Consider the following 27,334-nt stretch of genomic DNA (forward strand, 5'->3'; position numbering starts at 1 on the left):
TTGGAATTCGTTAGGAAACAAATAAATGAAATGAGACAAATTTTACCAAAATGTATTACTATTTCATTCGGAGATTCGAATAACGAAAAAATTGTCCAAACTTGCATTCAGACGGAAATGAATTGCACATATTTAGTGTTTTGTATGTCCCCCCCCCCCCCCCCCCGGCTCTATGTGTCAGTTCTGATTGGACTCTCCTTGTTTCAGTGTTTCCCCTCCGTCCATCCTGTCCACCATCCTGCAGAAGATCGGACACACTCCACTCGTCCGCATTAATAAGATCGGAAAGCTTCACGGACTGAAGTGTGAGCTGTGTGAGTATCCTACCGCCTCTCTGCTCCCCCCTGCCTGCACGCCGCTGTCTCCTCTGCTCCCCCCCCCTGCCTGCACGCCGCTGTCTCCTCTACTCCCCCCCCCCCCCCCCTGCCTGCACGCCGCTGTCTCCTCTGCTCCCCCCCCCCCCCCTGCCTGCACGCCGCTGTCTCCTCTGCTCCCCCCCCCCCCCCCGCCTGCACGCCGCGGTCTCCTCTGCTCCCCCCCCCCCCCCCCGCCTGCACGCCGCTGTCTCCTCTGCTTCCCCCCTCCCCGCCTGCACGCCGCTGTCTCCTCTGCTCCTCCCCCCCCTGCCTGCACGCCGCTGTCTCCTCTGCTCCTCCCCCACTGCTTGCACGCCGCTGTCTCCTCTGCTTCCCCTCTCCCCGCCTGCACGCCGCTGTCTCCTCTGCTCCCCCCCTCCTCCTGCCTGCACGCCGCTGTCTCCTCTGCTCCCCCCCCTCCTCCTGCCTGCACGCCACTGTCTCCTCTGCTTCCCCCCTCCTCCTGCCTGCACGCCGCTGTCTCCTCTGCTCCCCCCCCCTGCCTGCACGCCGCTGTCTCCTCTGCCCCCCCCCTGCCTGCACGCCGCTGTCTCCTCTGCCCCCCCCCCGCCTGCACGCCGCTGTCTCCTCTGCTCCCCCCCCCCGCCTGCACGCCGCTGTCTCCTCTGCTCCCCCCCCCCCCCGCCTGCACGCCGCTGTCTCCTCTGCTCCCCCCCCCCCCCGCCTGCACGCCGCTGTCTCCTCTGCTCCCCCCCCCCCCCGCCTGCACGCCGCTGTCTCCTCTGCTCCTCCCCCCACTGCTGCACGCCGCTGTCTCCTCTGCTCTCCCCCCCCTCCTCCTGCCTGCACGCCGCTGTCTCCTCTGCTCCCCCCCCCTCCTCCTGCCTGCACGCCGCTGTCTCCTCTGCTTCCCCCCCTCCTCCTGCCTGCACGCCGCTGTCTCCTCTGCTCTCCCCCTCCCCGCCTGCACGCCGCTGTCTCCTCTGCTTCCCCCCTCTCCTGCCTGCACGCCGCTGTCTCCTCTGCTCCCCCCCCCCCCCGCCTGCACGCCGCTGTCTCCTCTGCTTCCCCCCTCCTCCTGCCTGCACGCCGCTGTCTCCTCTGCTCTCCCCCTCCCCGCCTGCACGCCGCTGTCTCCTCTGCTTCCCCCCTCCTCCCGCCTGCACGCCGCTGTCTCCTCTGCTCCCCCCCCCCCCCCGCCTGCACGCCGCTGTCTCCTCTGCTCCTCCCCCCACTGCCTGCACGCCGCTGTCTCCTCTGCTCTCCCCCCCCCTCCTCCTGCCTGCACGCCGCTGTCTCTTCTGCTCCCCCCCCCACCTGCCTGCACGCCGCTGTCTCTTCTGCTCTCCCCCCCCCTCTCCTGCCTGCATGCCGCTGTCTCCTCTGTGCTCCCCCCCCCCTCTCCTGCCTGCATGCCGCTGTCTCCTCTGTGCTCCCCCCCTCCTCCTCCTGCCTGCACGCCGCTGTCTCCTCTGCTCCCCCCCCTCCTCCTCCTGCCTGCACGCCGCTGTCTCCTCTGCTTCCCCCCCTCCCCGCCTGCACGCCGCTGTCCTCTTCTGCTCTCCCCCCCCCCCCCTGCCTGCACGCCGCTGTCTCTTCTGCTCTCCCCCCCCTCACCTGCCTGCACGCCGCTGTCTCTTCTGCTCTCCCCCCCTCACCTGCCTGCACGCCGCTGTCTCTTCTGCTCTCCCCCCCCCCACCTGCCTGCATGCCGCTGTCACTTCTGCTCTCCCCCCCCACCTGCCTGCATGCCGCTGTCTCTTCTGCTCTCCCCCCCCTCCTCCTCCTGCCTGCGCACCCCGCTGTCTCCTCTGCTCCCCCCTCCTCCTCCTGCCTGCGCACCCCGCTGTCTCCTCTGCTCCCCCCTCCTCCTCCTGCCTGCGCACCCCGCTGTCTCCTCTGCTCCCCCCCTCCTCCTGCCTGCGCACCCCGCTGTCTCCTCTGCTCCCCCCCCCTCCTCCCTGCCTGCGCACCCCGCTGTCTCCTCTGCTCCCCCCCTCCTCCTGCCTGCGCACCCGCTGTCTCCTCTGCTCCCCCCCCCTCCTCCTGCCTGCGCACCCCGCTGTCTCCTCTGCTCCCCCCTCTCCTCCTGCCTGCGCACCCCGCTGTCTCTTCTGCTCCCTGCCCCCATTTTGTCTTTTGACCTCTTACACCCGTGCTCCTGGAACTCTGACATCTGTGCCTGGCTTACTTCTGCTGCACCTTCATGTTCCAATCAGGAATTGTACTATTAGGCACTGAATAGCCTTTTACACACTGAGTACACTGTGCACCAACCTCCTCATGTCTTCTTCCCATAGTGGCCAAATGTGAGTTCTTCAACGCAGGAGGCAGTGTGAAGGATCGCATCAGTCTGCGCATGGTGGAGGACGCCGAGAGAGACGGGGTCCTAAAACCGGGGGATACCATTATAGAGCCCACCTCAGGAAACACAGGTAAGGGGGGGCGCCATTATAGAGCCCACCTCAGGAAACACGGGTAAGGGGGGGCGCCATTATAGAGCCCACCTCGGGAAACGCGGGTAAGGGGGGGCGCCATTATAGAGCCCACCTCGGGAAACGCAGGTAAGGGGGGGGCGCCATTATAGAGCCCACCTCGGGAAACGCAGGTAAGGGGGGGGCGCCATTATAGAGCCCACCTCGGGAAACGCAGGTAAGGGGGGGGCGCCATTATAGAGCCCACCTCGGGAAACGCAGGTAAGGGGGGGCGCCATTATAGAGCCCACCTCGGGAAACGCAGGTAAGGGGGGGGCGCCATTATAGAGCCCACCTCGGGAAACGCAGGTAAGGGGGGGGGCGCCATTATAGAAGCCCACCTCGGGAAACGCAGGTAAGGGGGGGGCGCCATTATAGAGCCCACCTCGGGAAACGCAGGTAAGGGGGGGGGCGCCATTATAGAGCCCACCTCGGGAAACGCAGGTAAGGGGGGGGGCGCCATTATAGAGCCCACCTCGGGAAACGCAGGTAAGGGGGGGGGCGCCATTATAGAGCCCACCTCGGGAAACGCAGGTAAGGGGGGGGGCGCCATTATAGAGCCCACCTCGGGAAACGCAGGTAAGGGGGGGGCGCCATTATAGAGCCCACCTCGGGAAACGCAGGTAAGGGGGGGGGCGCCATTATAGAGCCCACCTCGGGAAACGCAGGTAAGGGGGGGGGCGCCATTATAGAGCCCACCTCGGGAAACGCAGGTAAGGGGGGGGGCGCCATTATAGAGCCCACCTCGGGAAACGCAGGTAAGGGGGGGGGCGCCATTATAGAGCCCACCTCGGGAAACGCAGGTAAGGGGGGGGGCGCCATTATAGAGCCCACCTCGGGAAACGCAGGTAAGGGGGGGGCGCCATTATAGAGCCCACCTCGGGAAACGCAGGTAAGGGGGGGGGCGCCATTATAGAGCCCACCTCGGGAAACGCAGGTAAGGGGGGGGCGCCATTATAGAGCCCACCTCGGGAAACGCAGGTAAGGGGGGGGGCGCCATTATAGAGCCCACCTCGGGAAACGCAGTAAGGGGGGGGGCGCCATTATAGAGCCCACCTCGGGAAATGCAGGTAAGGGGGGGGCGCCATTATAGAGCCCACCTCGGGAAACGCAGGTAAGGGGGGGGGCGCCATTATAAGGAACACGGGTTACCTCAGGGAGGGGTATATATTGTACCCCGGCAGGTCCCTTGTTGCCCGCACAGAGCTGCAGGTGAGGTGATGGACGGTCTCCATGCTGTACATCCTGTATACAGACCGGTCGGACAGGTTCAGTGAGCTGTGCTCAGCCCATGGGTCATATTAGCCGCCTACACCTGATCAGGGCGGAGTGGGCCGGGGGGGGGGGGGGAATTACTATGAGTGCTCTCAGTCCTCCAGCCACTTTGTAGCCGGTGACCCCCCCCTACAGATGGGCCAGATGCTTGCTGACCAGGAAGGTGTCGGCGGGTGTTCGGGCCATCTTGAAATTTCTGCAAGGTGGAACGGACCAAGGGCTGGCCATCAGAACCTTTAAAAAAAAAAAAAAGGTACAAGTGGTGGTCTTTAGACCCGCTAGTTGGCAGGTTCTTCAAGAGATTATCCAGAATTGGGCCGGTTCCATTCAGGATCCTGCCAAAATGTTGATTTGATAATTGTATTACAAGGGTGGACAAAATGGTCCGCCAGAGGAGGATCTGTCCTTAAAGTGGGCTTCTCCTCAAGACGGCCTTTGTGGTTGCAGTTTTCGACAGCCAGACACATTAGCGAGCTGAAGGCACTTTCAATTAAAGAAACATTCCTGCAAATCTCAGGCCGGTAATGTGCACAGATCTGGGATTCTTGCCGAAGGTGGCCTTTAAATTTCATAGAGCCCAAGAGATTGTGGTGCCCTCCTTCTATGCTTCTCCAACCAATCCTAAAGAAGCCAAATTCCACAAACTGGACATGAGGAACGGCGTCTTGACTCATTTGGAATTATCTAAAGGCATCAGAAAATATGAAATGCCCTATTTATTGTACATTCTGGTAAAACGTGGGGTGTCAAGCTTCGAAGAGCTCAATCGCCCATTGGATCAAACGGGCAATTATGGAAGCTTACAAAACTCTGAAGAAAGAGAGAGTGCCCCACTTCCCTCATGGCTCACTCTTCATTGGTGGAGTCCGCTTCTTGGGGCGGAGCGAGCTGGGGTGTCGCCAGAAGAAATCTGCTGAAGTGGCGACATGGGCAAGCTACTCAACGTGCATTAAACATTATAGGCTGGACCTTCTCTCAGCACATGATCAAGCGTTGGGAGGAAGGTCCTCCAGAAGGTAGTTCCCAACCCCCCCCCCCCCATAATCTGGTAAGTTCTTTGATCCTCTTCTGTGCTGCCCTGGACAGACTGGAGAAAACCAGAGTAAGCCGTTGTACACACGGTTGGAGATTCCGACAACCAAATCCGCCGGAGTAATTCCAACGGATTAATTCCGCAAGAGGTCCGGAAGTGATGTTGCATACACACTGTCGGGCTAAGTTGTCGGAAAATCCGATTGTACGTAACATGATGACGTAATTTCGTTATGACAGGACTACATTCAGGCTAGGAGCCAATAGCTTTGGTGTAGGAATTTGATCTGAGCATGCATGGCACTTTGTCCATCGGAGTAGGCTACACATGATCGGAGCATTTTGTCGGAAAATTTTACCGGCAAGTTGGAAAAATTGGTCCAACGGAAACAATCCGATGGAGACCACACACAGTCGGATTATCTGACAAAACGGTCCGATAGGACACATTGCGTCTGAATCTCCGACTGTATGTACAAGGGCTTAGATTTACCAGTAACTCTGTTTTTAGGTGTCCAGGACAGCAGGGATTCCCTCCCTATATGCTGTATAACCTTGGATGAGCCATTCCGGGGAAGTTCTCCTTTAAAAGACAGAGGAAGGGGGATGGTGACTGTCCTTTAAAGCAGAGCTCCACCCTAAAGCGGAATATCCACTCAGCGGGTCCCCACCCCTCCAGTGGCACAATTCAGGGGGTTGCAGATACCTGTATAATACAGGTATCTGCACCCGCTTCCGGGCATAGCTAGCTGCACATGCCCATTCCCCCCCCCGGTGCCACAATTGCCACCTTTCAGGGGGGTGCAGATACCTGTATAATCCCCCCCCCCCCCCCCCCCTCCCCTTGTGTTCTGGGAAACGCACAGTTCTCAGAACACAACGGGGACCAGTGAAGATGCGCAACGCGACTCGCGCATGGGCAGTGAAGCCGCAACTCTTCACTTCCTAAATCCCTGACAGAGCATTGGCGGCGGGGGCAGCGTGGAGAGGAGCAATCTGCTGCCGACATCGCTGGACCCCGGGACAGGTGAGTGTCCATTTATTAAGTCAGCAGCTGTAGTATTTGTAGCTGCTGGCTTTTCATTTTTTATTTTTTTATGGCGGAGCTCCCCTTTAAAGACTTAACTATTTGTGTTTCCTGCCACTCCTGTGCTGGACGACTCCTAGAGACAGTCACTGATAAGTCTAACTGCTTTTTCATGTGACAACACTGAAGAAATGACACTTGTCTACAATGTAAAGTAGTGAGTGTACAGCTTGTATAACAGTGTAAATTTCCTGTCCCCTCAAAATAACTCAACACACAGCCATTCATGTCTAAACCGCTGGCAACAAAAGTCAGTACACCCCTAAGGGAAAATGTCCAAATTGGGCCCAAAGTGTCAATATTTTGTGTGGCCGCCATTATTTGCCTTCACCCTCTTGGGCATGGAGGTCAGCAGAGCTTCACAGGTTGTCACTGGAGTCCTCTTCCCCTCCCCCATGATGACATCACAGAGCTGGTGGATGTTGGAGACCTTCCCCTCCTCCACCTTCCCTCTGAGGATCCCCCACTGATGATCAATAGGGTTTAGGTCTGGAGACATGCTTGGCCAGTCCATCGCCTTTACCCTCAGCTTCTTTAGCAAGGCAGTGGTGGTGTTGGAGGTGTGTTTGGGGTGGTTATCATGTTGGAATACTGCCCTGCGGTCCAGTCTCTGAAGGGAGGGGGATCATGCTCTGCTTCAGTATGTCACAGTACATGTTGGCATTCATGGTCCCCTCAATGATCTGTAGCCCCCCAGTGCCGGCAGCACTCGTGCAGCCCCAGACCATGACACCCCCCACCACCATGCTTGGGGGAGGGAGGGTCCTCAGGCAGTATACAGTGAAATAGGTGCATGGGGGGGGGGGGGGTGGGTGGTGGTTTAGGGTTTCCAAGTATTTGAAATAAAACCTGTCTATGTTCCCATGGCTCTCATATGTAGAATGAAGGTGTGATTGGCTCCCTAGAGGACACAGACAGTTCCTGTGCAGTGATGGGTGTTGGTGTTTTTCAGGTATCGGATTGGCCCTTGCAGCGGCAGTGAAGGGATATCGCTGCATCATTGTCATGCCAGAGAAGATGAGTATGGAGAAGGTGAGAGCTGATATCTGACCACAGAGGGTCCCATACAGATGATAGTGGTGTATAGGGATCCCGTAGGAGAGGTGACAGATGATTGGGGGTGTATAGGGGCCAATTCCATAGCGGGGGGGGGGGGGGCCCTCACATATCTGCCTGGATTAGTGATGGGTCACTCACCATAGAGAGAAAGCTGCTGCATACAACAAAGTATTATGACCCATCAGATACCTCCACCATGGTTCAATATTGTGATGGATGATGACCAATTGCCCCCTGTACACCACTTGGTTTGTCCCCTGCTCCCCTAAGGCTGTTGGAGGAACACCCTGTATCTCGGGAGGGGGAAGGGGTGCAGTGAAGTGATTGGGGAGGCGGTGCAGTGAAAGGATGGGGGGGGGGGGGGTGTACAGCCGTCGGAGATGAGCTGGAATCTGTACAGTTTTGGAACTGATCATGGACCCATCTGATTCTTCTCCATCCACAAATATTTGGGTGGGGGGGAGGGGTCTTATATTTCAAGGCCCCCATTTCCTGACCTCCATCACATCTGTCTTGCACTTTAGTGGTGGAAATTTCTTTTCGGCAGGTTGATGTTCTTCGAGCTCTCGGGGCGGAGATTGTCCGGACGCCAACCAACGCCCGCTTCGATTCCCCCGAATCCCACGTGGGAGTGGCCTGGAGGCTGAAGAATGAGATCCCCAACTCTCACATCTTGGATCAGGTATGGGGGGGGCGGTGGGGGACATAAGTCAGAAGCTGTGATGGCCACCCTTAGACCCCTCACTGGCCACATGTGTCATAATGGGCACGTGGCAGGATAGAACTCTGATGTTGGGGATGGTATTGGGGCACAGGACGGTGGTGTTGACCATCTGTGGAGGGTATAGCTCTGATATTGGGGATGGTATTGGGGTACAGGAAGGTGGTGGACATCCTGTGGAGGGTATAGCTCTGATATTGGGGTACAGGAAGGTGGTGGACATCTGGAGGGTATATCTCTGATATTGGGGTACAGGAAGGTGGTGGACATCCTGTGGAGGATATAGCTCTGATATTGGGGATGGTATTGGGGTACAGGAAGGTGGACGACATGTGGAGGGTATAGCTCTGATATTGGGGTACAGGAAGGTGGTGGACATCCTGTGGAGGGTATAGCTCTGATATTGGGGATGGTATTGGGGTACAGGAAGGTGGTGGACATGTGGAGGGTATAGCTCTGATATTGGGGATGGTATTGGGGTACAGGAAGGTGGTGGACATCCTGTGGAGGGTATAGCTCTGATATTGGGGTACAGGAAGGTGGTGGTGTTGGGTACCTGGCAGGAATCTGAGTTTGGATAGTATCTACACAAGAAGGTAGAGGTGAGGCTGAGGATCCAATATTGGGGACAACATGGGGATTGTATTGGGGTTGGGTATCCAAAATGGGGTGGGGGATCGAGGGAATCCGGAGGGGATATATCTCCATCATGAATCTTCATTATGGCTTTTTTTTTTTTTTTTTTTCTCTCAGTACCGGAATGCCAGCAATCCTCTGGCTCACTATGACACCACCGCAGAGGAAATCCTGGAGCAGTGTGATGGTTGGTAGTCTGCCGATTATACCAGTCTCCTTTTATGTAAGGGTGTAATGGAAGAGGAGACTCTGGGATTCCTTTTTCTTTTTCAGTCACTTTTATATTTAGGAATACAAACAGAACTCCCAGAATAGAGAACAGGGGGACAGCAGAGGGATCCCTACCCTTTGTCTCCTGGGATGGCACCATGTGTGGTAGTTCTCTCATACTTAGTGGACTGGGCCCTTTAGTGGCGCTCTCTCCCCTAGAGAACGAGACATCTGCTGGGAGGCCGTCCACCTTCACCTGGTCAGGCTTGCTGATCACATAGAAAACCCTCAATGATTAACCACTCGGTACACACGGCGAGATATATATACACACTGTGAGGAGTGGCAGAGGAGACACGTAGCCTGTACTATATATAGAAAGACACAGCGCCGGGTCCCGGTGATATCTATAGATCATATGATATAGGAGGACACAGCGCAGGGTCCCTGGGATATCTATTGATCATGTGATGGAGGAGGACGCAGCGCCGGGTCCCTGGGATATCTATAGATCATGTGATGGAGGAGGATGCAGCGCCGGGTCCCTGGGATATCTATAGATCATGTGATAGGAGGTTGCAGCGCCGGGTCCCGGTTATATCTATAGATCATGTGATGGAGGAGGAGGCAGCGCCGGGTCCCTGGGATATTTATAGATCATGTGATGGAGGAGGACGCAGCGCTGGGTCCCTGGGATATCTATAGATCATGTGATGGAGGATGACGCAGCGCCGGGTCCCTGGGATATCTATAGATCATGTGATGGAGGATGACGCAGCGCCGGGTCCCTGGGATATCTATTGATCATGTGATGGAGGAGGATGCAGTGCCGGGTCCCTGGGATATCTATAGATCATGTGATGGAGGAGGATGCAGCGCCGGGTCCCTGGGATATCTATAGATCATGTGATGGAGGAGGACGCAGCGCCGGGTCCCTGGGATATTTATAGATCATGTGATGGAGGAGGACGCAGCGCCGGGTCCCTGGGATATCTATAGATTATGTGATGGAGGAGGACGCAGCGCTGGGTCCCTGGGATATCTATAGATCATGTGATGGAGGATGACGCAGCGCCGGGTCCCTGGGATATCTATAGATCATGTGATGGAGGATGACGCAGCGCCGGGTCCCTGGGATATCTATAGATCATGTGATAGGAGGTTGCAGCGCCGGGTCCCTGGGATATCTATAGATCATGTGATGGAGGAGGACGCAGCGCCGGGTCCCTGGGATATCTATAGATCATGTGATAGGAGGTTGCAGCGCCGGGTCCCTGGGATATCTATAGATCATGTGATGGAGGAGGACGCAGCGCCGGGTCCCTGGGATATCTGTAGATCATGTGATGGAGGAGAATGCAGCGCCGGGTCCCTGGGATATCTATAGATCATGTGATGGAGGACGCCGCAGCACAGGGTCCCAGTTATATCTATAGTTCACCTGATATACAGATTACTGATCCAGTACGGTTTGTCAGTATGATGCTCGGTAGTACAATTTCTGCACTCTTTTTCCTCACCAGGACAGCTTGACATGATGGTGGCGGGGGCTGGGACTGGAGGAACCATTACAGGACTGGCACGAAAGCTGAAAGAGAAATGTCCAAAGTGCAAGGTACGTAGTGTGATTACTTCTGTCTGTCTGGGCTCCGGGGTCAGCTCCGGGTGTGATTACTTCTGTCTGAGCTGATAGAGGAATGGCCACTTCCATTGCTGACCTGACAATGCAGGAAAACATTTGGTAGGCCAGTGATGAGTCGGAGGGGTGACCCCCAGGTTCTGCTCACACTCATCCTGGAGGGGTATCTCTGAACATCACATAAAGAATGTTCATTCAAAGGAGTGTGATGTAATAATGAAGTAGTAGGAGCTGAAAATCATATGATTCAATATTCACGATGGATGTTTTGTGAACATATCGGATGTAGGGTGGACGTCTCGGGAGCGTAGAGGGGATATATTGGATGTAGTGGGGACGTCTCGGGAGCGTAGCGGGGATATATTGGTAATGAAGTAGGGACGTCTCGGGACTGCAGCGGGGATATAGTGCATGTCTCGGGACTGCAGCGGGGATATATTGGGGATGTAGCGGACATCTCGGGACTGCAGCGGGGATATATTGGGGATGTAGCGGACGTCTCGGGACTGCAGCGGGGATATATTGGGGATGTAGCGGACGTCTCGGGACTGCAGCGGGGATATATTGGGGATGTAGCGGACGTCTCGGGACTGCAGCAGGGATATATTGGGGGATGTAGTGGACGTCTCGGGACTGCAGCAGGGATATATTGGGGGATGTAGTGGACGTCTCGGGACTGCAGCAGGGATATATTGAGGATGCAGCAGACGTCTCGGGAGCATAACAGGCATATATTGGGGATGTAGCGGACGTCTCGGGAGCATAGCGGGCATATATTGGGGATGTAGCGGACGTCTCGGGAGCATAGCGGGCATATATTGGGGATGTAGCGGACGTCTCGGGACTGCAGCGGAGATGTATTGGGAATGTAGTGGACATCTCGGGAGCGCAGAGGGAATATATTGGGGATGTAGCGGACATCTCGGGACTGCAGCGAGGATATATTGGGGGGATGTAGTGGACGTCTCGGGACTGCAGCAGGGATATATTGGGGATATAGTGGACGTCTCGGGACTGCAGCGGGCATATATTGGGGATGTAGCGGACGTCTTGGGAGCATAGCGGGCATATATTAGGGATATTGCGGACGTCTCGGGAGCATAGCGGGCATATATTGGGGATGTAGCGGACCTCTCGGGACTGCAGCGGAGATGTATTGGGGATGTAGTGGACGTCTCGGGACCGCAGCAGGGATATTTTGGGGATGTAGCGGACGTCTCGGGACCGCAGCAGGGATATATTGGGGATGTAGCATGTTTCTGGGGTCTCTGTCTCTGGGTCCTAAGACCGTTATATATGTCATGCTTCCACAGGTGATCGCAGTAGATCCAGAAGGTTCCATTTTGGCCGAGCCAGAACAGCTCAATCAGACGGACAAGACTGGATACGAGGTGGAGGGGATTGGATACGACTTTATCCCCACCGTGCTGGACCGATCGGTGAGATCCTCAGGGGTGGGGATGGGGGGGGGGGGGGGGTGTGGGCACATGTAGGGAATGTTGGTGTGTATTACCTCCCCATCCCTCTGCCCTTTCTGATTGGCTGTCCCTGTCAGGTGGTGGATGAATGGTATAAGTCCAATGATGAAGAATCCTTCTTGATGGCTCGGGCTCTGATTCGGGAGGAGGGGTTGCTGTGCGGTGAGTACACATTGCTGTGTTTGGGGGGTGATTGGAACAGAAGACGGTGACCCACAGCTGCCAATTGGAAGTCATTGTAGCCTAAAAAATAAATAAAATCAATATTCTCTGGCGAAATATGAAATGAACCCAATGCTGTGTATGAATTACCTCTGCAGGGGGCAGTTCTGGCAGCGCTATGAGCGCAGCGCTGAAAGCGGCCCAGCACCTGGAGGAGGGGCAGAGGTGTGTCGTCATCCTACCAGATTCTGTGCGCAATTACATGTAAGACTGAAATGTGTTTCCTGGGTTATGTCCGACCCTTTACTACTTGTTACCCTTCCTACATCTTCACCCCCTCTTCCCCCTTCTCCCTTGTACTGGGAGTACAGAACTCAGCCATGTTATGACGTATGGGGTACGGCCTACCAGGTATATGCTTAATACTGTAACATACATGCCTACATATAACATGCCTCACTACGCGTCCGCTTCCCATTCTTCCTTGTACTGCGAGTACCGGACTCAGTCATGTTGTGACGTATGGGATACGGCCTATGCGGGGTTATGACGTGTGTGTGTGTGTGTGTGTGTGTGTGTGTGTGTGTGTGTGTGTGTGTGTCATATGGGATACGTCCTATTAAGTATATGTTCAATACTGTAACGTACGTGCCTAGAGAGAACACGTCTCAATTCATGTCTGCTTCCCACTCTTCCTTGTACTGAGAGTACCGAATTCAGACATGTGATGTATTGGATATGGCCTACCCAGGATTACAGCATGTATGACATATCGGATATGGCTTACCAGGGATTACAGCATGTATGACATATTGGGTATGGCCTACCCGGGATTACAGCATGTATGACATATCGGGTATGGCCTACCTGGGATTACAGCATGTATGGCATATCGGATATGGCTTACCTGGGATTACAGCATGTATGGCATATCGGATATGGCTTACCTGGGATTACAGCATGTATGACATATCGGGTATGGCCTACCCGGGATTACAGCATGTATGACATATCGGGTATGGCCTACCAGGGATTACAGCATGTATGACATATTGGGTATGGCCTACCCGGGATTACAGCATGTATGACATATCGGGTATGGCCTACCGGGGATTACAGCATGTATGGCATATCGGATATGGCTTACCAGGGATTACAGCATGTATGACATATGGGGTATGGCCTACCAGGGATTACAGCATGTATGACATATCGGGTATGGCCTACCCGGGATTACAGCATGTATGACATATCGGGTATGGCCTACCAGGGATTACAGCATGTATGACATATTGGGTATGGCCTACCCGGGATTACAGCATGTATGACATATCGGGTATGGCCTACCGGGGATTACAGCATGTATGGCATATCGGATATGGCTTACCAGGGATTACAGCATGTATGACATATGGGGTATGGCCTACCAGGGATTACAGCATGTATGACATATCGGGTATGGCCTACCCGGGATTACAGCATGTATGACATATCGGGTATGGCCTACCAGGGATTACAGCATGTATGACATATTGGGTATGGCCTACCCGGGATTACAGCATGTATGGCATATTGGGTATGGCTTACCTGGGATTACAGCATGTATGACATATCGGGTATGACCTACCGGGGATTACAACATGTATGACATATCGGATATGGCCTACCTGGGATTACAACATGTATGACATATGGGATATGACCTACCAGGGATTACAACATGTATGACATATCGGATATGACCTACCGGGGATTACAACATGTATGACATATCGGGTATGGCCTACCCGGGATTACAGCATGTATGACATATCGGATATGACCTACCTGGGATTACAGCATGTATGACATATCGGATATGACCTACCGGGGATTACAGCATGTATGACATATGGGGTATGGCCTACCCAGGATTACAGCATGTATGACATATCGGATATGGCCTACCGACATATCGGATATGGCCTACCTGAGATTACAGCATGTATGACATATCGGATATGACCTACCAGGGATTACAACATGTATGACATATCGGGTATGGCCTACCTGAGATTACAGCATGTATGACATATCGGATATGACCTACCAGGGATTACAACATGTATGACATATCGGGTATGACCTACCGGGGATTACAACATACAGTTGTGTGAGTATTTGCCCCCCTTCTGATTATTTTTTTAATTCACATATTTGTCGCACTTAAATGACAGATCATCAAACAAATTTTATTACACAGATAATCCGAGTAAATACAAAAATGCAGTTTTTAAATGATAGTTTCATTTATTAAAAATCTGTCCGAACCTGCCTGGCTTTATGTGAAAAGTAACCTAATCTCTGGCGGGGTCACCCTTGGTACCAACAACTGCAATCCAGTATTTGGGGTAACTGGCAGTGAGCCTGGCATCGCTGTGGAGGGTTTTTGGCCGGCGGCTCTTCTTTGCAGAATTGTTTTCATTCGGCCACATTGGAGGGTTTTCAGCATGAACGGCCCGTGTTGGGTCATTTATACAGCATTTCACTTGGATTGAAGTCTGGGCTCTGACTAGGCCACTCCAAAACCTTAGTTTTGCTTTCTGGGCAGTGCTTCGGATCATCGTCCTGCTGCATAACCCGAGTGCACTTGAGGTCAGGAACTGACGGCCGGAGGTTCTCCATTAGGGTTTTCTGGTAGAGCTCAGAATTCCTGGTTCCATCAAGTCGTCAAGGTCCAGGACCATCCCCCGACCGCCGCCATGTCTGACTGTATGGTGATCTTGTTATGAAATGCTGTATATTCGTTTTATACCAGATCTAACGGGACGCACACCTTCCAGAAAGTTACATTTTTGTCTCGTCGGTCCGCAGAATATTTGCTCTAAGTCTTGGGGATAATGAAGATGGTTTTTGGTAAATGTGAGATGAGCCTTTTGTCTTTATGGTCAGCGGTGGCCTTGGAAGTCTCCCATGGACGCCATGTTTTCCCAGTCTTTCTTATTGGTCAATCATGAACGCAGATCTTACCTGAGGGAGGCGAGGCCTGCAGGTCTTTAGATGTTCCGGGTTCTTTTATGACCTCCTGGATGAGTCCTCCTTGTGCTCTTGGAGTCATTTTTGTAGGCTGGAAACTCCTGGGAAGGTTCCCCACTGTTCTGAGTTATCTCCATTTGTGGATAATGCCCCCCCCCCCCCCCCCCCCCATGGTTCGCTGGATTTCCAAAGCCTTAGAAATGAAACCCTTCCTAAACCGATACATGTTTTCCCAAGTGTTCTTCCAGGACAGCCCTTGAGAGATGGAGCTCCTCCCATCGACACAGGAAACACATTGCCACAGTTCAAAAGGCGGTCCCTCAGGTCCCTGGTCAGTCATTTGTGTTTCCTCCGTCGGAGGAACATGTTGCCAGGAACCTGGAGGCCCCTCTCAGGGGCTGCCTGAGAACCTGCAAGCCTAAGGGACCGGGTCCTGGTTTATGGCTGCAGTTTGGGTCCATACCTTTTTTTCTTTGGCTCGGGTACCGTCCAGCTGAACCGGAGCAGACCCGTTACCCTCCTCCTTCCAGTGCCGAGGTGGCCAGGGGCAGAATGACGCCGGTTTCCCCCAGGAGTGGTGAGTGGAACCTTCCATCTTCCCTCCTCGTTGCAGGGGGTCGGAGACGCCGAGCGTTCACTTCCGGCGGAACCGCGTCATCACTGCGTGCCGAGACTTCCGGTTCCGGGTCTCTAAGGGTACAAGGAGGAGAGGGAGAGCCAGCGCTGTGCCTGTAAAGCCCGACCAGCGTCCAGCTATACCGGATTAGCGGCGGGATTCGGAGCGTCAGAGGGGGACCATGGAGGCTATTCCCCAGGATACTCCGGCGGAGACAGGCACCAGCCAAACCCAGGTAGGCTGCTGGGCATGCTATTACTCTGGTGGAGTGGTGGTGTTTGTAGGCTGGGCCCTGTAGTACCCCACGGTGGCGGTTTACTCACAGTGAGGTTGTTTGTTAGTGGTGATTCTAAGAGGGACATGGTTCTGACGCTAAGAAATCCTTTGTCTTCTTATTTTCAGGCTAAAGAGATGCCAAGGGAAGACAAGACAGGCCGCAAAAAGTGCCCTAATTGTGGGAATAGGTTGTCCTCTGGCTCTAACAAAGCCCTATGCAAGCAATGCATTGCAAGCTTGCTTAAATCTGAGGCAGATTCCCCTTTAGCAAAGTTTTTGGGCTCCTTTAAAGAGGAAATGGCGTCGACCTTTAAGTCCCTCCGGGAGTTAATCACTGACGTGGGATCAGCTGCAGCTGCCTCCACGAGTAAAACAACTATAATCTCATCCTCACCATGCCTTACAACACCCAGCTCAGGGGAGCCCCGTATGGTCAGGGAGCCTAGCCCCACGTTGATTAGCCCCGAATCCTCTGACACTGACTCGGGTCAGGAAGAGGATCAAGCAGCATCTAAAGCCTCAAAATATAGATTATCTCTCGAGGAAGTAGATGAGCTAATGGGGGCTATCTATGATACGCTGGAAATTGAGGAGGAAGAAACTCAGTTATCCAGACATGATCAAATGTATGAGGCTCTGGGGAAAAAGAAAGCAAGGGTTTTTCCTATACATAAGGTGCTTTCTGACCTTGTCCTTAAGGAGTGGTCTGAACCAGACAAGAAGGTTTTCTTTCCTAAATCCCTTAAGAGAAGGTTCCCTTTTGATGAGAGCCCAGAGGCGGTCTGGAATAAAAATCCAAAACTAGACGCCCCTCTGTCCAAAATCTCAAAGCAGGCTGATCTGGCCTTTGAGGATATGGGCCACCTGAAAGATCCCATGGACAGGAGAACAGACATTGTCTTAAAGAGGGCCTGGGATGCCTCTATGGCAGGCTTAAAACCAGCTCTAGCCACTTCCTGTGTAGCTAGAAACCTGGAGTTCTGGTTATCGCAACTACAAGAACACTTAAAGGCAGGCACTCCTAGGGGGGAGCTTTTGAAATCTTTCCCTATGCTTTTTAAGGCCACCAGTTTCATCTCTGACGCCTCCACGGACTCCGTTAAATTTACGGCTAAATCTGCAGCACTTTCAGTGGCAGCAAGGAGGTCAGTATGGATGAAAACCTGGGGGGGAGACACGGCGTCTAAAACCCGCCTGTGCAGCGTCCCTTTTACAGGAGACTTAGTCTTCGGGCCTGAATTAGACTCCGCCTTAGAAAGGACGGCGGACAAAAAGAAAACCTTTCCTGCAAAAAAGAAAAATTTTCAAAGAAAAATTTTTCGTCCCTTTAAGGAACCCTCTAAATCAGAGAAGAGTTCAACCCCCAAAAAACATTGGTCGGGACATAAAGGGAAAGGAAAAGGGGGCATACTGTTTAGCCGCCCCAATCAGGATCCCAAACCCCAGTGACGTCAGGGTTCCTGTGGGAGGAAGATTAAGCAAATTTCTTCCTCAATGGGAAGAGACAACCTCGAACGAGTTTGTCTTAAACATAATAAAAAGGGGTCATGCGCTGGAATTTCACAGCAACCCTCCTTCCAAGTTTCTGGTGACAAAGCTTCCAAGTCACTCAGAAAAGGCCAGGGCCTTACCTTTACTAATAGGGGAAATGGTAGATCAAGAAGTATTGACACCAGTCCCTATTCAGGAACAAGGGGACGGTTTTTACTCGCACATCTTTGTGGTAAGAAAACCGTCAGGGAGATTCAGACTAATTATGAACCTCCGTCCACTGAATCGCTCCATCCGTTACAAGAGATTTCGGATGGAGTCCATTTATTCCATAAAGAATCTCCTGCAGAAAGAGACATTTATGGCAACCCTGGACCTAAGGGATGCTTATCTGCACATTCCAATAAGGGAGGAATGCCAGAAATTCCTTCGGATGGCAGTGCAGATAGACACAAGGGTTTACCACTTTCAGTGCAGAGCACTTCCCTTCGGTCTATCATCCTCTCCGAGAATCTTTACCAAGGTTCTCGGAGAGGCTTTAGTTCCTCTGAGGCTTCAATCAGTCTCAATTATCCCCTACCTAGACGATCTGCTCCTAACAGCCCACTCAGAGAGTCGTCTTTCTCAGGACCTAGAATTGACTCAACTCAGTCTGAGTCGATTAGGGTGGATTGTCAGTCAGGAGAAATCCAAGACAACCCCAACACAGGAGATCCTGTATCTGGGGTACTGGATCAAGTCTGTAGATCAGAAAATTATACTGCCGGAAGAAAAGATTTTGAATCTGTGGCAGAGAATATCTTTTCTTCAATGCAGCCCCAAGTGTACGGTGAGGGAAGTAATGTCGGTCTTAGGTCTTATGACGGCAGCCATTCCAGCCGTACAATGGGCCAGGTTCCATCAAAGAGAACTTCAGGGTTTTCTGTTAGAACAATTAAAAGGCAGAGATCTGGAGGAGGAGGTATCGATCCCCTCAAGGGTAAAACGCTCCCTCTGGTGGTGGAAGGACAGGGAGAACCTAAACAAAGGGGTTCATTGGGTCCTTCCTATCACTTCAACACTAACAACGGATGCGAGCAGTTGGGGCTGGGGAGCCCACCTAGGTTCAAGCTGGGTCCAGGACAAGTGGACCCCGGAGGAGAAATGTTTCTCTTCCAATTGGAAAGAACTAACAGCAATCCTGAGAGCTGTTCTAGCTTTCCACCCCGCAATACAGGGTCACCATCTACAAGTCCGTTCAGACAATACGACGGCTGTAGCATACATAAACAAACAAGGAGGAACCAGAAGTCCTCGTTTGATGGTGGTAGCCAGACGCATTCTCCAGTGGGCAGAAGCCAATCTGGAATCCATTTCTGCAGTTCACCTGAAAGGGGAGCTGAACAACAAGGCGGACTTCTTGAGTCGACAGAGGATTTCGAACCAAGAATGGTCCTTACACCCAGAGGCATTCAATCTCATAACAGCTCACTGGGGAGAACCAGAGGTAGACCTTTTTGCGAGCAAGAAAAATGCAAAGGTTCCCAATTTTTTCTCGCTAAACCCAGGAGATCAACCCCTGGCGGTAGATGCCTTGCAAACTCCATGGACTTTCAGTCTGGCGTATGCATTTCCCCCTCTTCATCTCATTCCGAGGGTCCTAGCAAGATTCCTCAAGGAAAAAACCTGTTTGATTCTAGTAGCACCTTTTTGGCCCAGGAGACCGTGGTTCACAACGTTGCTACAATTGACAGACTGTCCGCCTCTAAGACTTCCCTACAGACAGGACCTCCTGTCGCAGGGACCTCTTTACCATCCACAGGTCGCCACACTGAAGCTTTCGGCGTGGTTACTGAGGAGGAAATCTTAAGGAGTAAGGGCCTGTCAGACGAGGTAATTGCGACCTTACTACAGAGTCGCAAACCAGTCACGAGAGCTATTTACAAAAAAGTCTGGAAAAAATTCAATAGCTGGCTGAATGGCCGGGACATAAATACGGCTAATATTCTACAGTTTTTACAGGAAGGTGTAAACAAGGGTTTAACCCTAAGTACTATTAAAGTACAGATAGCTGCCTTAAGTGTATACCTAGATGAACGCTTACAGGAAAATCCTTTTGTCGCTAGATTCTGTAAGGCAGTCGCTAGACGCAAGCCAGTCAGAATCACAAAAGTCCCATCCTGGGATTTAGCAGTTGTGCTAAAAGCTTTCTTGGGGTCACCCTTTGAGCCTATCTCAGAGGCCTCCCTAAGGCTTATTACCTTTAAGACAGTTCTCCTGGTGGCAATCACTTCAGCCCGTAGGGTCAGTGAAATCCAAGCCCTTTCCATCAGGGAACCATTCCTACAGATCCTAGAAGACAGAGTCATTCTAAAGACAGACCCTGGGTTCTTACCAAAGGTAGCATCTAGCTTCCATAGGTCCCAAGATATTGTCCTCCCTTCATTTTGTCAAAATGCAGCAAATGAGAAAGAGGAACGTTTTCATTTATTGGATGTGAGGAGGTGTATTCTAGAATATCTTAAAATAACAAATCCATTCAGAATCTCAGACTCCCTTTTTGTCCTTTTTTCCGGACAGCGTAGGGGACAGAAAGCTTCAAAAGTAACCATAGCTAGATGGATTAGGCTAGCTATAGCAGAGGGGTATAAGGCCTTGAATAGAGATCCTCCTGAGGGTGTTAAAGCTCACTCAACAAGAGCGTTGTCTGCATCCTGGGCAGAAAGAGCTGGTGCCACCCCGGAGCAGGTATGTAAAGCAGCCACATGGTCAAGCTTTTCCACCTTTACAAGGCATTACCGACTGGACTTAATGTCTAGTCAGGATCAGGCCTTTGGGAGGAAAGTCCTCCAGGCCGTGGTCCCCCCCTAATCTGGTAAGTACTTGGGGATCCTCTCAAGGGCTGTCCTGGAAGAACACTTGGGAAAACTGGAGTTAGTACTTACCGGTAACTCCTTTTCCGGTGGTCTTCCAGGACAGCACGATCCCACCCTTTATTTGATTGTAGTGATGTACTAATGTTATTACCTGTTATGGTTTATATGTTTTTCAGTTCCATCCTTCGGTTCTTGGTGAATGACTGACCAGGGACCTGAGGGACCGCCTTTTGAACTGTGGCAATGTGTTTCCTGTGTCGATGGGAGGAGCTCCATCTCTCAAGGGCTGTCCTGGAAGACCACCGGAAAAGGAGTTACCGGTAAGTACTAACTCCAGTTTTTTGAATCTTATTGGATTGTGACATGTGTGGCTTTTTGTCTGTTGGCGTGCTTCACTTTGTCAGACCGCTTCTATTTATGTGATTTTTCTTTATTCAACAGGTCTGGCAGTAATCAGGCCTGGGCGTGTCACGTGAAATTTAACTCTGCCTTCCAAAAAATGGTGGTTAATCACAGTTCATTCATGATTCAGCATGGGAGGGGGCAAATACTTTTTCACATGCAGGTCGGTTCGGCAGGTTCGAACAGCTTTTTTTCCCTTAATAAATGAAATGATTAAAAATTGCATTTTGGATTTACTCGGATTATCTTTGTGTAATGTTAAAATGTGTTTTATCGGAATCATTTAAGTGTGAGAAATCTGCAAAAATAAAAATAAAAAAAATCGGGAAGGGGGCAAATACTTTCACAGAACTGTATGGGATATGGCCTGTTGGGTACGTATTTAATACCGTAGCATATATGCCTCATGTGCCTTTTCCATCCTTCCATGTACTGTGATATCTTCTACAACATGACTGGGTTCTCTATAGAGTCATGCTTTGGCATATGGTATACGGCCTGTTATGCCTTTCCGAACGAGCTACTTGCCCACACACGGCACTTTTTCAGCGTACTAAGTCTGCCGGACTATTCGCCGTACTTTTGAAATGAACAGACTCGCCCACACACTCGCCGAGGTCAGCGAAGGAGGCGTCATGGGGACAAGGTGCTTTGGGGTGGGGGGGCCCCCCTTCCCCCAATGCGCCCCCCATGTTGAGGGCACGCGGCCTGGCACGGCTCAGGATTTTTCGGCGTAGGGGGGTTCCCCTTTAAGTCCATACCAGGTGACGGGGCCAGCAACGCCTCCTTCGCTGGCCCCCGGCTAACTGGAGACGCGCTCAAAATGAGCGGACTTTTCTCCGCGCGGGGAAAAGTCCGCTCATTTCAAAAGTACGGCGGACTGGCACATACACGGCTGTACTGTCCGCCGAAAAGCGAGATTGGAGTGCAAAAATACTTTTAGTCCACCGGACTTTTGGGTAAAAAAAAAAAGTCAGCCGGAGGCTACACATGGGCGGATTGTCTGATGGACTTGAGTTCGCTGGACTTTTCCACCGGATTGTTTGTGTGTACGCGGCATAAGATGTTAAATACCGTAAGATACATGTGATGGTGGGCCCTAGGGCTTTCCATGTTTTGTGAGTACAGAACTCAGATAGGATATGGCCTATTGATGATTAAGATGACCTATGGGATATGGCTTATTATGGGTTATGATGTGATGTATGGGATACGGCCTATTGGTGATTATGGTGTGTGTGTGTGTGTGTGTGTGTGTGTGTGTGTGACGTATGGAATACGGCCTATTGGGGATTGTGTGTGTGTGTGTGTGACGTATGGAATACGGCCTATTGGGGAATTATTGTGTGTGTGTGTGTGTGTGTGTGTGTGTGTGTGTGTGTGTGTGTGTGTGTGTGACGTATGGAATACGGCCTATTGGGGATTATGGGGTGTGTGTGTGACATATGGAATACGGCCTATTGGGGATTATGGGGTGTGTGTGTGACGTATTGAATACGGCCTATTGGGGAATTATGGTGTGTGTGTGTGTGTGTGTGTGTGTGACGTATGGAATACGGCCTATTGGGGAATTATGGTGTGTGTGTGTGTGTGTGTGTGACGTATGGAATACGGCCTATTGGGATGATGGTGTTTGCCATGTATGGAATACGGCCTATTGGGGATTATGGGGTGTGTGTGTGACATATGGAATACGGCCTATTGGGGATTATGGTGTTTGCCATGTATGGGATATGTCCTATTGGACACGTGTTTTATACTGTAACATGACATTGTATGGTGCGTCCCATGACGTGTCCTCTCCCGGGACAGGACCAAGTTCCTGAGTGATAAATGGATGACCCAGAAGCAGTTCCTGAAGGTGGATGATCTGGAGGGGAGCAAGCCCTGGTAAGTGGTCAGGGGATGGTTTCGGCTGATCGTGTCGGAGTTTTTATTTTCACTCCTCTTCCTGATTTTTGTCTTAATCTGCTTCAGGTGGTGGAACGTCAAGGTCTCGTCTTTGTCTCTTTCTGCCCCGCTCACCGTCCTTCCAACAGTTAACTGCAATCAGACCATTCAGCTCCTTCGAGAGAAAGGCTTTGACCAAGTTCCCATCGTGTCCGAGTCCGGGTGAGGCTCCCACTGCTGTCTTCATCTGGGAGCTCCTCCCTCCTCCTCCCTCCTCCTCCCTCCTCCTCCCTCCTCCTCCCTCCTCCTCCTCCTCCTCCTCCTCCTCCTCCCTCCTCCCTCCTCCTCCCTCCTCCCTCCTCTTTCCTCCTCCTCCTCCTCCTCCTCCTCCTCCTCCTCCTCCTCCTCCTCCTCCTCCTCCTCCTCCTCCTCTCCTCCTCCTCCTCCTATCTGTTTTTTGTGCTTTCCAATCCAACAATTCTAATTGGAGGTCAGACCAGTGAGGTCAGAAGTGTATTGGAGTGTGTCAAGGATACCGAGTGCTGGTATTCTGTGAAACAGGCGTGACCAGAAATGTAATATATAAAATGTGGTTTATTAAGGAACAATGCCGGCAAAACCACCATATAACAAACCTAAACCAGCAAAGCTTAATAGGTGAGATAGACCACACAGAATGCCGATGGCAGGGTAAGACTAGGAAGAGTCGGTATCAGAACCAGGTTCCTACACGGAAGGTCAGGCAGAAGGAGCAGGGAGCAAGCAGGTGGGTGAGGGATCAAGGAAAGAAGCGGGGCAAAATACCAAGGCAAGAGTAAGTAGCACAGGAAAGACTAAATACTCTTTCAGCAACCAGCATCAGGTGGTGACGGATTTTCTATGAGCTTCTGGCTGCTGAGACACCTGCTGGTGGACACCGTAACTACAGCCTATAGGTTTGGGAGCCACAGTGCCACCAGCAGGTGAGACAATTCCTGACATGGAGCCTCTAACTGATGGCTTTGTCTGCATATCCCACTCGCTGCCGCCTGATCTGCACCATATACCATAGCATTGTTTTTGTCTTTTACTGCCTGCCTCTGTCTTTGTGGCCCCCACTTTCTGACTGGTAGCCATATATCCGCAGACTGGTCCTCGGGATGGTGACGCTGGGAAACATGTTGTCCTCTGTGCTGGCTGGAAAGGTGAAACCGTCCGATCCGGTCACCAAAGTCATCTACAAACAGTTCACACAGGTAAGATGGAGAGAGAGAAGTACGAAGGTGGAGAAGTTTAAACTGATGTATCTATTCTGTATATTGGTCACCGGAGATGGTTCACACAGATCTTTGTCTTCCTCGTTCATTGTATGTCTTCTGCATTCATGTCATTGGAGCAGCATGTACATGGCACACCTCCCCAAATATTCCATTTACACCAAGTGATACGATCCTTACCAGAGGGATGGGAAGGCCAGTTTAGGCTCTCCTCTGATATGCCCACACCTTGTGTACCATTGGGAAGAGTTTGTCCTTTCTTTATCGAGGGAGTGTAGGATGTTGGGGAAACCCTCAAAGTGAACTCCATCCTATTTCCACCATACATCCTTTTCTGTACCTTGGCTAGTGAGATTGGCTGCTGGCTAGGCAACCTCCTTCAGTAAAGGTTTTCAGTCCTGGGGTTAAGAGGATGGAAGAAGCTCTGGACAGATTGTGGTAGAGGGTTCTAGAGGATGGAAGAAGCTCTGGGCAGATTGTGGTAGAGGGTTCTAGAGGATGGAAGAAGCTCTGGATAGATTGAGGTAGAGGGTTCTAGAGGATGGAGGAAGCTCTGGACAGATTGTGGTAGAGGATGGAGGAATCTCTGGACAGATTGTGGTAGAGGATGGAGGAAGCTCTGGACAGATTGTGGTAGAGGATGGAGGAAGCTCTGGACAGATTGTGGTAGAGGATGGAGGAAGCTCTGGACAGATTGTGGTAGAGGATGGAGGAATCTCTGGACAGATTGTGGTAGAGGATGGAGGAAGCTCTGGACAGATTGTGGTAGAGGATGGAGGAAGCTCTGGACAGATTGTGGTAGAGGATGGAGGAAGCTCTGGACAGATTGTGGTAGAGGATGGAGGAAGCTCTGGACAGATTGTGGTAGAGGATGGAGGAAGCTCTGGACAGATTGTGGTAGAGGATGGAGGAAGCTCTGGACAGATTGTGGTAGAGGATGGGAGAAGCTCTGGGCAGATTGTGGTAGAGGCTTCTAGAGGATGGGAGAAGCTCTGGGCAGATTGTGGTAGAGGGTTCTAGAGGATGGGAGAAGCTCTGGGCAGATTGTGGTAGAGGCTTCTAGAGGATGGGAGAAGCTCTGGGCAGATTGTGGTAGAGGCTTCTAGAGGATGGGAGAAGCTCTGGGCAGGTTGTGGTAGAGGGTTCTAGAGGATGGGAGAAGCTCTGGACAGATTGTGGTAGAGGGTTCTAGAGGATGGGAGAAGCTCTGGGCAGATTGTGGTAGAGGCTTCTAGAGGATGGGAGAAGCTCTGGGCAGATTGTGGTAGAGGCTTCTAGAGGATGGGAGAAGCTCTGGGCAGGTTGTGGTAGAGGGTTCTAGAGGATGGGAGAAGCTCTGGACAGATTGTGGTAGAGGGTTCTAGAGGATGGGAGAAGCTATGGGCATATTGTGGTAGAGGGTTCTAGAGGATGGGAGAAGCTCTGGACAGATTGTGGTAGAGGGTTCTAGAGGATGGGAGAAGCTCTGGGCAGATTGTGGTAGAGGGTTCTAGAGGATGGGAGAAGCTCTGGACAGATTGTGGTAGAGGGTTCTAGAGGATGGGAGAAGCTCTGGACAGATTGTGGTAGAGGGTTCTAGAGGATGGGAGAAGCTCTGGGCATATTGTGGTAGAGGGTTCTAGAGGATGGGAGAAGCTCTGGGCAGATTGTGGTAGAGGGTTCTAGAGGATGGGAGAAGCTATGGGCATATTGTGGTAGAGGGTTCTAGAGGATGGGAGAAGCTCTGGACAGATTGTGGTAGAGGGTTCTAGAGGATGGGAGAAGCTCTGGGCAGATTGTGGTAGAGGGTTCTAGAGGATGGGAGAAGCTCTGGACAGATTGTGGTAGAGGGTTCTAGAGGATGGGAGAAGCTCTGGGCATATTGTGGTAGAGGGTTCTAGAGGATGGGAGAAGCTCTGGGCAGATTGTGGTAGAGGGTTCTAGAGGATGGGAGAAGCTCTGGGCATATTGTGGTAGAGGGTTCTAGAGGATGGGAGAAGCTCTGGGCAGATTGTGGTAGAGGGTTCTAGAGGATGGGAGAAGCTCTGGGCATATTGTGGTAGAGGGTTCTAGAGGATGGGGGAGCTCTGGGCAGTTGTGGTAGAGGGTTCTAGAGGATGGGAGAGGCTTTTGAGAAATCCTGAAGGTGGACATAGGAGGAGGAGCCAAGGCTGGAGAGCAGGCGGCCATGGAAGGAGCAGAGTGGGTGGTTTGGTTGGCATTTTGAGACGAGATTGGTGAAGTCTCCCAATATGAGGGGGTGTCCCCATTGAAAGATGTCCCTGTAACTTTTGTTCTGGGGACAAATCTAAAATGTATTTACCATAATTTTCTTTCTCAGCGACACCACAACAGAGGGGTGAATCTCTCCAATGGAGACACAGGCAGCAATAAACATTTGATAAAGCCGTCTACTCCGTCCGCATGCCATGCAAGACTTTAAATAAAAAATAAAACATTTTTTGCCCAAAAACACATTAAATCTAATCTGTCACTTTGTGGCGGCATTAAAGGGTGATTCCATCACAATCGATGTCCCCTCAATGCTGAGAAATGCAGGAAAATGATTCACTACCTTCTGATTGTTACCAGTTTCGGTCTGCAACACTAAGCAAACCTCAATAAGGATTGGGGGATCCTGCAACAGTTGGCTTGGCCCCCAATGGAGCCCCAATCTCACCATCCTATGGCCTGGCCCCCTGGGAGCCCCCGAACTTGCCATCATATGGCCCAGTCCCTCCATGAAGCCCCAACCTCCCCATCATATGGCCCTGGCCCTTGTAGAGCCTACATCTGGCCATATGACCCAACCCACGCAGAGCCCTCAGTTGGCCTGGCCCCTTCAGAGTCCTCATCGCACCTGTGGAGTCCTGTTCTCCTCCATCACATCGTCTGGCCCCTGCAGAGCTCTCATCTCCATCATCCTATAACCCGGCCCTTGCAGAGTTCATCTGGTCATCGCTTTACCTTGCCCCCACAGAGCCCTGATCTCGGCCATCAAATGGCCTAGTCCCCTGTTATCACCACCATTTAACTAGTCTAGAAGTATTTCAGCATTTTTGCATGGAAATGTGTGTAAATGTTATATATTTTACAAATTAAACTTTTAGCACCTGACGTGGGACTCCCAGAGCACTATGGGTAACCAGAGGCAGTACAGAAGAAGCCACCTGCCTGATGGTTATAGAGAAGAATACAGGATATACATTGTTGTCTTTTCTTTTTAATCTAATCCACAAACGCAATTCCTATATTTTCCTGTGGGGGAGGGGCAGTATACAGATTTTCCTGTGGCCCCTCTCACAAGTGCTAATATATTTCGGTCAGTCTGGTAAACCGTACAATTCTGGAGAAGGTTCGGGCTGATAATGACTTCTCTTTCAGGTCCATCTTGATGACAATCTGGGGAAACTCTCCCGAATCCTGGAGACGGATCACTTTGCATTGGTTGTCCACGAGCAAAT

At 52.0% G+C, this 27,334-nt stretch overlaps 1 protein-coding gene across 1 annotated transcript; it reads left to right on the forward strand.

The window, feature by feature from the left end:
• Positions 1 to 207: 207 nt before the first annotated feature.
• On the forward strand, positions 208 to 27,334 carry LOC143956702 (cystathionine beta-synthase-like protein; the record flags this gene model as incomplete). Its single annotated transcript, XM_077466898.1, is given in 13 exon segments — positions 208 to 314; positions 2,618 to 2,752; positions 7,138 to 7,217; positions 7,792 to 7,926; positions 8,719 to 8,788; positions 10,335 to 10,426; positions 11,764 to 11,889; positions 12,006 to 12,090; positions 12,249 to 12,354; positions 22,558 to 22,635; positions 22,723 to 22,857; positions 23,762 to 23,870; positions 27,255 to 27,334. Coding segments are annotated over 13 exon segments (1,338 nt in total), but the record flags the coding sequence as incomplete, so codon positions are not given.

This window comes from Lithobates pipiens, unplaced genomic scaffold (assembly GCF_037356315.1).
Source record: "Lithobates pipiens isolate NorthernLeopardFrog02 unplaced genomic scaffold, aLitPip1_a1.2 Scaffold_402, whole genome shotgun sequence".
NCBI lineage: Eukaryota > Metazoa > Chordata > Amphibia > Anura > Ranidae > Lithobates > Lithobates pipiens.